Genomic DNA, 11,611 nt, shown 5'->3' with positions numbered 1-11,611 from the left:
CCTCTCACCCCATTCTTTTCCTCTTGTATGTCTCTTTGAGGCTGTCCACTCTCTTGGGCTTTCTAATTTCATCACCTTGGTACTAGTCCTTCTGTTGTGTTGTCCTTAGCAACACAGGGCATTCCAGACATCAGGGGACATCCCAGCCATCCGCCTGACTTTGGATTCTGAGGAACTAAGATCAGAGGCGGTTGTAAGCGATTTGCAGCTGGAAACGAGAAAGTAACGCATCTTCAGGTAAAAGAGTTGGCACTCCATATCCACTGATTTTTTATCCACAGATTCATAGGATCATAGTTTTAACAATTAAAAAAAAAACTCACATTGTGCAAAATGTATTTTTAACTGGATAGCCAGGCAATCAGTAATAGGAAAGCCAGCAATTTTGGAGGTAGGTTTCGTGGTGTAAAAATAACCAAGTGGGCAGGCGGAGCTTCACAACTAAAATTTCAGGTCCCTAACAGCTATTTAAAGCAGAGAAAAACTAGTGGGCTTTTTTTTCTTGGTTAAAGTTGGTCAACATTGACATTGGTCATTCCTACAGCCAGGGCAGGTTCCCATGTCCTCCAATGGTCTTGCTTTGTCAGTGACAATCTCAATTGATCCTCTGCCATCCCACTTTTCCAGCTGCTTTTAAAATGCCCCAGTTTCTCTCTCCTCCTCCCACTTTCCCCCACTTTGGCATTCAATTACTTAAGCTGGGGTTGGGTAAATCACACTCTCTCAGCTTCAGAGGAAGGCAACGGCAAACCCCTTCTGAAGAAACTTGCCCCCCAAAAAACAAAAAACCACCCCATGACGGTTTGCCTTAGGGTCATCATGAGTCGGAAATGAAGGCACACAACAAGGTTTATTTATAGTTTTTTGTGAGGGTTTTGGGCTATGTGGCCATGCTCTAGAAGAGTTTATTCCTGATGTTTCGCCAGCATCTGTGGCTGGCATCTGCAGAGAAGATCTTCAGTTTCCCACAAAACCCAGAAAAAACTATGGATGCCAGCCATGAAAGCCCAACTTCACAAGGTTTATTTATTTTTAAATTAATTTTAAATTACGTCATCACTTCTAAATCCCTTTACAATAGTACTACAATAGTATCTTATAACTACATCAATGTTATCTTACACAGTTACTATACTGAGGTACAGGGGGAAAAAATCTAGAGTCTTTCTTTACATAGCACCTAGTCGCACCTTATACACAATTATACAATATTCTGTAACAATTAGAAAAAAGATCCACATTTATACATTGATCTAGCTAGATACATATTCATTTGTTCATATTGTTACGGTTATTTATTAATGCTAGACAAATTAAAGAAAACAATAACCGTCTATGGACTTTATCACATGGGGAAAATTGGGGGTTTAAACAGTGAATAATGCATGAAAATTGCGCAGTTGTAACATTTTCACACAATGTCGCGATTAAAGTGCCATTATCCCGGGAATAAACAGGCAGTAAACAGCAACAAATCACTCACAGGGTTTCCCTGTGAATGATTTATTGCTGTTTACTGCCCGTCTATTGCCTGTTTATTCCTGGGATAATGGCTGTTCAGTGGCAATATGTGTGGAAATATTGAGATTGCACAATTTTCACAGGATAATCGCTGTTTAAACCTCCGATTTCCCCTGTGTGATAAAGTCTTATGTGGTATTTATTTATCCTTCCTCAGTTACAGTCTGTTTGGTGTGACTGCATCCTTTTACTTTTTCCGCTTCTCTCTTAAATGCAAGTCTAATGTCGCTTCAAGCTTTGATTTTGGACAGTGCTCTCAAGACCTTATGTTCTTTATAACTGAGATTCAGCTTATATTTTTAATTTTTACAAACAACAGCGAAGAAGAGAGAAGGGGGAGGAATCTTTCCCTTACCAGGAGGCTCAGACAAAAGCAAACCCCTGCAGCCTCTGTCTGTCTTTTCTCATTCATTACTATTGAAAAACCCATCATTATTTTAAATTGTTATCTGCCCTATTTTATTGAATGTTAACATGAACTAATATGTGTTATTTAATTATTTGTGTAAAATCTACACCATAGGCAGATTTATTTTATATATTGTAACTGTATGTACAGCGTTATGTAAATAAAGCATAACAACAACAACAACAGCCACCCCACTCTGATGATGCTTGGACACATACATGTCCCAGTTTTCATTTGTGAAATGTTGGCGGGGACTTGTGACACCCCAAATGAGAACTGTCACCCTGCTAAACTTTTAGATCTGTGGATTATAAGGATGGCTCCAGATGCTGTCTTTCCCCCATCTCCTCCTTCTGTTTAGACTTACTTCTGCACACTTTTCAGTTTTCTCTTATTACCAGAAGCTCCAAAAGGGTTAAAATCACTGAGCTCTCTTTGCTAGAAGGAGCCACACAGAATCCAATGTGAAAGGAAAGGATGCACAGCTGGTTCCTGCTTCCTTTCCTCCCCCATCACTTAGTTGTAAGTATATACTGTATATATTTTTCTTTTCCCAGTCTGGACCAGAAGCCTCTGCAGAGATGCTCCAGGTGGCAAGAAGGACTGCAATGCAAATATAAGGTGAGTTTAAAGGAAGATGGATGTGTAAGAGTAAGAGAGAGAGAGAGACTTGGATGCAGAAAAATGCAAGACATGGCAGGATGAGAAATGCAAGCCTTGCTTTGGAGAGAAGGGAGAGCAGGCTTTGCAAAAGGTAGGATGTACTAAAACAAATGACAGTAGTTGCCCATAGGGAAACCACACTTCCCCATACAAAATCATTGGAGAATACTTGCCCATAGAGATACATAGGAGAATGCTTGCCCATAAGAAAACATTGGGAATTACTTGCCCATTTGTATGTATGTATGTATTTATTTCCTATGGGCAAGTATTCTCCAGTGTTTTTCTATGGGCAAGTATTCTCCTATGTATCCTTATGAGTAAATATTCCCCTATGTTTTCCTATGGGCAAGTATTGTTTCCCCATGGGCAAGTACTGCCATTTGTTTTAGTACCTCCTGCAAAAGGTGTGTGTATGTGGGTCCTTTGGCTGCCCCTTTTCCTCCAGAGGTGTCCCAGTTATCAACCACCTGTCCCCACCATTTCCCTTAGAGCAAAGCAATAAGGGAGGCGGTCAGAAAAAGTGACTCAGGCCTCATCTACACTGCAGAAGTAATGCAGTTTGATACTGCTTTAACTGCCAGGGCTTAATGCTATGGGATGCTGGGATTTGTAGTTGTTGAGGGATAATAAGCCTTCTCTGTCAGAGAGCTTGGGTGCCACCACCAACTACAAATCCCAGGATGGAGCCATGACCATTGAAGCAGGGTCAAATCTGTATTATATCAGCAGTGCAGGCTGTGATAAAGCCATGTTGCTGTTGTTGGGTTCCTTCAAGTCATTTCCAACTTATGGTGACCCCAAAGTGAGCATGTCACAGGGTTATCTTGGCAAGATTTGTTGAGAGGGGGTTTCCCTTTGCCTTCCTCTATGGCTGAGAGAGTGTGACGTGCCCGAGATCACTCAGTAGATTTCAATGAGTGAGTGGGGATTTGAACCGTGGTCTCTAGAGTCCAATGCTCAAACCACTACACCATGCTGGGAGGGAATGTCCCCCAGATGCAGCAAGAGATAAGTGAATTTTTAAGTACGTGAAATAAATAGTAACTATTAAAACATAATTAAAGATTTCCTTGGCTCAGGGTGCAGCTACACTGCAGAAATAATGACTTTAACACCACTATTTGTTGCTCCGTCTTACGGAATTCTGGGATTTGAAGTTTTAAAAGGTCACAGTCTCACCCTGCATGCCCATTAGCTATCCTCTCTGGGGACAGTGGGAGTTGTAGTCTTAACATCTTAAGAAAGAGTGCCAGGTTGCAGGAAGGTTGTCAGCAAATAAACCTTCCAAACTGACAGCTTTCTGAAAAATCAGTTTTGCTTCTTTGGTTCAAAACCCACTGCAGAAATAATCCAGTCTGAGACCACTTTAACTACCCTGGCTCAATGCTAGGGAATTCTGGGAACTGTAGTTTTGTGAGACATTTAGCCTTCTCTCTGAGGGCTCTGGTGCCACAATAAACCACAATTCCCAGGATTCCCTAGCACTGAGCAAAGGCAGTTAAAGTGGTCTCAAACTGAATTTCTTCTGCAGTGTGTTGTAGACCTTTGTTCTGATAGTAGTGCCTTTTGAAGAGCCCAGATAACCTTTATTTGTAACCTTGGTTCACAGTGCTGAAGGAAATAAAAATGGAGGCGCAAGACCCCAATGGAGATGAAAAGGGGGAAAGAGCAGAGGTAGGGCAAAGAGACGGTCATGTTGTCCCAGGTGGGACCAAAGAGGAAGGTCTAACTAGCATGGCTCTGAAACAAATTAAGAAGGAACCCGAAGAAGAGGAAGAGGTGCCACATCAATCCTGGGAAACCCAGTGGCAGGGCTTCCTGAAGACTCTGCAGACTCCTTATTTAGGAAGAAGGTTCCCCCATCTTCCTTCACACCAGTCAGGGGAAGGCCCTAAGGAACATCAAGCTTCCTTGAAGGATGTCACAGAACCCAGCGGACAAGATTTGAGCCAGGCCCTGTGCGGTCTGACCAGAGATGCTCACAAGGCTTATGAAACCAGTCTGGATTTTTTGGTAAAAGTGAAGGAAGAGATTCCAGATGATGATGCTATCAGTTTGGAGGAACGACGCCAGCGCTTCAGGAATTTTTGCTACTGTGAAGCCGATGGGCCCCGAGATGTCTGCAGGCAGCTCCAGGAACTTTGTAGTCAGTGGCTGAAGCCAGAAAGGTGCACCAAGCAGCAGATCCTGGAGCAGGTGACCCTCGAGCAATTCTTGACCATCCTCCCCAAGGAAGTCCAGAGCTGGGTCAGGGACGGCGGGCCTGAGACCTGTGTTCAGGCAGTGGCCCTGGCAGAGGATTTCCTTCTGAGGCTGAAGAGAGGAGACCAGGAGGTGGGTGCATTTTAGTTTGGCAGATCCTGAAATTCAGGTCTAATCTGCACTGCAGAATTAATGCAGTTTGACTCAGCTTTAACACCCATGGCTTCATCCAGTGGAATGCTGGGATTTGTAGTCTCTTGTAGCACCACAGCACTCTGACAGAGAAGGCCAAATATCTCCCTAAACTATAAATCCAAGAATTCTGTATCATTGAACCATGGCAGTTAAAGTGGTATCAACCTTCATTATTTCTGAAGTGCAGATTAGACCTCAGATGAAGACCTGTGCAGTCATTTAATGAATGGATTTTGTATCCTGATTCTTTATACATTGCTGTTTAGTTGGATCCTCTTATCTCCAGCAACAGTATTTGTTTGTTTGTTTGTTTGTTTGTTTGTCTTTCTTTTCATCTGGGACCCAGAGCAGTTTACAGTATAAATTAAAAGAGCATAGCTAAGACAGTATGTAGTACAAATGTTAAGAAAGTGTCAAACATCAGTCCAATTGAAACATTAGTTTAAACATTAATTTTTTAAAAAAGTGTACCCTTTGCATGTCCTTTTAGACCAGCCACTTTAAAGTCTGAAGGCTTATTTGAATGAGAAGGTTGTTTCCTGCTGGAGAAGACAATCCTCTTTTTATGTAGCATGAAACAGGGATCAATAAGGTTATACAAGTTGAATCACACTCCCAGAGCCCTCTAGCCTAGTGGTTCCCAAACCTTGGTCCTCCAAATATTTTGGACTACAGCTCCCATGATCCTGAATGTTAGCCAAGCTGGGTGGGGCTTTGGAAGCTGAAGTCCAAAACACCCAGAGGACCAAAGTTTGGGAACCGCTGCGTCTAGTCCAACCTTATCTCTGAGTAGGAACCCACAGCGAAAGCTTCCCTTATGGGTGGCCATCCAACCTGTGTTGAAAACCCTCCTACACAGGAGAGTCCAACAAATTTCCCATGGAGTCTTTTCCACTGTGTACACACATGTTCTTCTCTACTCATGCAACACACAGTACATCAGGAATAAACTTTTCTAGAACATGGCCACATAGCCCAAAAAACCCACAAAAACCCACAGTAGTTCTGCCACCAGGGCACTGAAGCATTAGAAGGAGCAGGTGAAGAGATATATGGGCAAGCCTAGTTGAGGTGCTGTGAGACAAGAACAATGACTACTATATGGGACCAACTCTGCTGTAAGGTAGGGCAGGGCCCTCTGGCAACAGATGGACAGAGTGGGTTGAGATGCTGTAGGCCAGGATCAGAGCTATGGGTGCTATACATCCTGCCTTCCATCTCCTGAATGTCTTTTACTGCCATCTGCCATGCCTTGTTTTAATTTGAACTTTAAAATATCTATCCAAGATGTTGGGTCCAATTTGGAGATGCTGGTTAAAACCAAGAGCAGATTCACCAGTTTACTGAAGTGGGTGCCACCAAGTGCCACTGTTCACCAACAAAGTTTAAATAGAGTTCAGTTTATCGCTCTGGTTTCCTTCTCTGTGTGGAATTGAGGAGGGTGTGTTGGGATTTTATCTTTTGCCTCAGGCAATAAAATGTCTTCAGTCAGCTTTTGTGCCACTCATGAAAGTGAAATATAAATGAATGTCATGTTTAGACTTGGGCCTGATCTCCAAGATATTTCATTATGTATATGCAAATATTCCAAAATCTGAAAAAAATCTAAAATCCAAAACACTTCTGGTCCCAAGCATTTTGGATAAGGGAGACTCACCTTGTACTCCAAAAGTGGTCTTCTTTTGTTTTGCCAAGATTACATCATGAACATTGCCATTGAGGTGGTTAACAAATACTGATTGTGTCTAGTTTCCCTTTCGTTTTACTAATGGTACATTATCAGTTTCAAATGGTGCAGGAAGGCAATTCAGACAATGAAAATGCAGCTGGTCTGGGCTTTGAGGGGACGAAACAAGAGGCTGCACTTCACCTGTGAAGACATGCTCATTTCTTCCCTCCTGTTTGCCGAGACCAGCTTTGCCCATTTGATGTAGAATCACAGCCTTTTTATCAAACTACATGCTAAAAACCAAAACAAACATCCTGTCCTCTGCCTTACTTTCAGGAGCTGGAGCCTTTCGAGGAGGTGATTGTTAATTCTCCCAAGATGGAACAGGATCTCCCCGATTTTGAAGAGATGCACCTCTCCATGGACCTTGATCCAGACAGTGACAGAGAAGCAAATTTGTTCGGTAAGTGTCAGCTGGAGGTGAGCCTGGGTTGACCACTGTGGGGTAAAAATTGAAGTAGCCGAGGAAGTCAAAGCTAGTTCTAGCATGAGGCCGAGTGACATGGTTGCCTCAGAGGTTTGGTGGCATAGAGAGGGTAGTGGTGACTTTCCCCTGGTCATCGCTCTTCTTTTGGAGGACAGAGCAATATGTCCCAAGTAGCTTGTCCTGCATCCCTGAGGTTTATGCCTTCAGGTGAGATAGAGGATGCTTTTGGATCAGTGTTGGCATTGAAGAAAAGACTCAAACTAGGTTCCAAGTGGATGAATATGTTCATGAATGGTATTCCATATTTGGGCTGTCCCCAGGAAGAAGGTTGTGTGTTGTCTTACCTAAGCTGCTGACATACTGCACAAATAAAGCAGTTTGACACCACTGTAACTGCCATGGCTCAGTGCTATTGAATTCTGGGATATGTAGTTTGATGGGGCACCAGAGCTGTCTGACAGGGAAGGTTAAATGTCTCATAAAACTACAAATCCTTGAATTTGATAGCATTGAGTCCTGACAGTTAACATGGTGTCCAACTGCTTTATTTCTACAGTGTGGATATACCCCAAGTCTCCATTGATAGAGTCGGTCTGCTATGGTTGGGGAGTAGAAATCTCATTCAGATCTCTGAACGTACTAGCCACTCACTAAAGCCACCCACTGTAGATCAAGGGAGTGGTGCAAGGTTGTAAATTCAGTGGTAAAATACTCATTTTGCATGCAGAAGATGCCAGGTTTAATCCTTGCATCTCCAGAAAGGCCTTGGAAAGATGTCCTGCCTGGAACTCAACCCTAGAGAGCTGCCCCTGTATATTTTGATCATATATAGTTATCAGTTTGTTTTATATTACATTATATTTTTTGTATTTTATTGGTATAATTCATTTTACAATTGTATTGTATAGTTTTATATTATTATCCCTTCCTCCCTCTCCCCCTCCGGTATACAAATACAGCTGTGAACCTCCAAAATAAACAACAACCCTATAATATACGAAGACTACTGGATAACAGGGGACAGGTACACAATGTACAAAGTAGAAGTTACACATATGTAAAAAAAGTTCTTAATTTTCAATTTCCTGAAATAATTGTAGTGCAACAACTTTAATGAAATTCACCAAAAGTCCTTATTCTTTATCCTGTTGCTTAAGAACTGCTCTATGAACATTTTATGACATAATTCTTGTGTTGTAATTCAGTAAATTCAATTAATTGATTGTTCATAATGCTTTTCTGTTATTTCCCATACACATAATTTCTACGTTCTGCGAATGTATACATGTACACACATATTTTAGATTGTACACCTTTGACAGGACCCATTGTTTCTGGTTGTTTTGCTTGTAAAGTGTCATGTGTATTGATGGCAACATATAAATAAACTATGATGATGATGGTAAAATAATAATAATAATAATAATAATAATAATAATAATAATAATAATAATAAATGTGCTAAATACTCGAGGTCCTTATTGGGATTCTCTGTCTTCTTTCCCCTATTGACTGATGCAGGGAAGAATGAGAGCAAGCCTCTTCAGCCAGAGAGACCTAAATCCCTTAATGTCAGGAGGATATTCATGGCCAAATCCATGGAGAAAATTAGCCAGGATTCTGTGCTATCGGGGAGTGAGAAAGAGGAGCAGAATCTTCAGCCGCAGAGATCCAGGAAAGCTGATGTGAATGAAATCTCTTTGGAAAGAGCCGGAAGGACACACATTCATTTGCCTGAGATCAGTACAAGTCTTATAAATGAACAAGAGTTGAGACAACCTCAGGAAAACTCTCTGGGAAAGGTACTAGGCCGAAATATGGACTGCAGGGAGGAAGACAGCCTACATTTAAACAAAAGTCCCTCTCAAGAGAGCATCACTGAATACATGCTGAGGGAAAAAGCCGCAAACTGTGAGCAAAGCTTTGCCCCACGTCTGGACCCAGTCCTGCCTGCCAAGGCCCCGTCGTACAAGTGTTCATACTGTGGGAAGCAGTGGCCATGCCAATCTCAGCTCCGCCGGCACATCAAAATCCACACAGGCGAGAAGCCACACAAATGCACCGACTGTGGGAAGAGCTTCAGTACCAGCTCAAACCTCAGCCAGCACAAAAGGGTACACACGGGCGAGAGGCCGTACAGCTGCAAAGACTGTGGGAAAAGCTATCGGCGCCGGGCCTCCCTGCTCCAGCATGAGAGAGAAACGTGCCGGAAGGGAAGCCACTTAAATCCCCCACCGGCAATGGGTTACGTGGTGTTGGGGAACTGCACTTTGCTGTGCATGAAAAAAGCAACGCAGGGTGGGAGGAACCGGATGATTGCTCCGAAGGGAGAGGAAGCCCCTTTGGCAGCTCAGCCCTTAAATATCTTAACAGAAAACCCGTAAGAGAGAAATCACGCTGGCAATTAGAGCATGGGGGAAATATCCCCTGCGAATAGAGGCTTGCTTGACAAAAGAGAACAATAGGTGGGAAAGAGAGCTCTGAGCTTGGTGAATGGGTCATCGGGCAGTCAATAGCTGCATGAAGTGGATCTGCTTCAAGCCAACACAGCATGTTATTCCTGAGTGTTTTTGGTTTTAATACATTCTGTAGTAAGCAAAGAACAGGCCTGAACAACTTGGGAGGAGGGAGGACAGGAAGACAAAAATAATGAAGAAATGCATCGGATCTGGTGCATTTCTGATGTGATCTCTCTTGGTAACCACTTTGGAACAACAACAATACAGAGAACAGTATCTCCAAAAGAAGGAAGCCTCCCCTCCAAACAGTCTTAAGCCTCAAAATCCACATCTTTTTCTAAAACGGTGTCAAACGGGTGGGCGTGGGTGTTGTTGGAGTGCAGTTTACATGAGCTCTAGGCAGCATAGCCAGTGGTGAGGAATTATGGGAGTTGCAGTACAATACCTGAAGGGCCATAAGTTCTGTCATTGCTGACCTTGGACCTGCTAAGTTGAGCGCAGCTAAGTTGGTGGCCTAGTAGGAACTGAACGAGCTGTCATTATTTTTACAGACCCAAGAAGACATGGGGCATTTAACATAGAATCATAGAATCGTAGAGTTGGAAGAGACCACAAGGGCCATCCAGTCCAACCCCCTGCCATGCAGGAAATCCATATCAAAGCATCCCCGACAGATGGCCATCCAGCCTCTGTTTGAAGACCTCTAAGGAAGGAGAGTCCATACACTTCGAGGGAGTTTGTTCCACTGTCGAACAGCCCTTACTGTCAGGAAGTTCCTCCTAATGTTGAGGTGGAATCTCTTTTCCTGCAGCTTGCATCCATTGCTCCGGGTCCTGTTCTCTGGAGCAGCAGAAAACAAGCTTGCTCCCTCCTCAATATGACATCCCTTCAAATGTTTAAACAGGGCTATCATATCACCTCTTAGCCTTCTCTTCTCCAGGCTAAACATCCCCAGCTCCCTAAGTCGTTCCTCATAGGACATGGTTTCCAGACCTTTCACCATTTTAGTCGCTCTCCTTTGGACACGCTCCAGTTTCTCAATATCCTTTTTTAATTGTGGTGCCCAGAACTGGACACAGTATTCAAGGTGGGGCCTGACCAAAGCAGAATACAGCGGCACTATTACTTCCCTGGATCTAGACACTATACTTCTATTGATGCTGTCTAAAATCGCATTGGCCTTGTTAGCTGCCACATCACACTGTTGACTTATGTTCAACTTGTGGTCTACTTGGACTCCTAGATCCCTTTCACATGTAGTTTCATTCAGCCAGGTGTCCCCCATCCTATATCTGTGCTTTTCATTTTTCTGCCCTAAGTGCAGTACCTTACATTTCTCCGTGTTGAATTTCATTTTGTTAGCTTTGGCCCAGTTTTCTAGTCTTTTCAGGTCATTTTGAATCTTGAACCTGTCCTCTGGAGTATTAGCTACTCCTCCTATTTTGGTGTCATCTGCAAATTTGATAAGTATTCCCCCAATTTTGTCCTCCAAGTCATTGATAAAGATGTTGAATAGAACTGGGCCCAGGACAGAGCCTTGTGGGACCCTAGCTGGTGGGTTTATTTGACTTAGAAGTGGAGTGTGTGTAAGAGAGACACAGACAGAGGGACAGGTGTGTAGATTGGATGGACATTTGTTTACACTTTTGAAATGCTAGCTGTAACCAAGCCTTGGTCAATTATTATAAATTGATTTTGGAGCAGAAACTATGCAGATATTCAGTGTCTGAGATGCACCAAACATTCTTTTTTAAAAAACAGGGAATGAAAACAAGCTTACTCCCTTCTCAATATGACATCCTGTCAAATATTTAAACAAGGCTATCATACCCCCTGTTAACCATCTCTTCTCCATGCTAAACATACCCAGTCTCTCATCATAGGGCTTCCAATGTCTGGAGCTGGACATCACAAGAACCACAAGTTGCCCTTGCCAACAGTAAATCATTTTATAAACAATTCTAAGGAAGAGTAGACAAGGAATACGTGAGGTTAGGAACTCT

General features: G+C 42.9%; 1 protein-coding gene across 1 annotated transcript; it reads left to right on the top strand.

The window, feature by feature from the left end:
- The first annotated feature begins 2,388 nt into the window (after positions 1-2,388).
- On the top strand, positions 2,389-10,314 carry LOC149320769 (zinc finger protein 174-like). The gene is made up of 4 exons (XM_089505037.1): positions 2,389-2,551; positions 4,206-4,930; positions 6,999-7,125; positions 8,671-10,314. The coding sequence occupies exons 2-4, from the start codon at positions 4,223-4,225 to the stop codon at positions 9,531-9,533; spliced, it is 1,698 nt and encodes a 565-aa protein (XP_089361163.1). The 5' UTR covers positions 2,389-2,551; positions 4,206-4,222; the 3' UTR covers positions 9,534-10,314.
- Positions 10,315-11,611: the final 1,297 nt, after the last annotated feature.

This window comes from Sceloporus occidentalis, unplaced genomic scaffold (genome assembly GCF_023333645.1).
Source record: "Sceloporus occidentalis isolate IW3139 unplaced genomic scaffold, rSceOcc1.0.p SCAF_1, whole genome shotgun sequence".
Taxonomy (NCBI): Eukaryota; Metazoa; Chordata; class Lepidosauria; order Squamata; family Phrynosomatidae; genus Sceloporus; species Sceloporus occidentalis.
The sequence above is the reverse complement of the archived record's forward strand: the minus strand, read 5'-3'. Positions and strand labels throughout refer to the sequence as shown.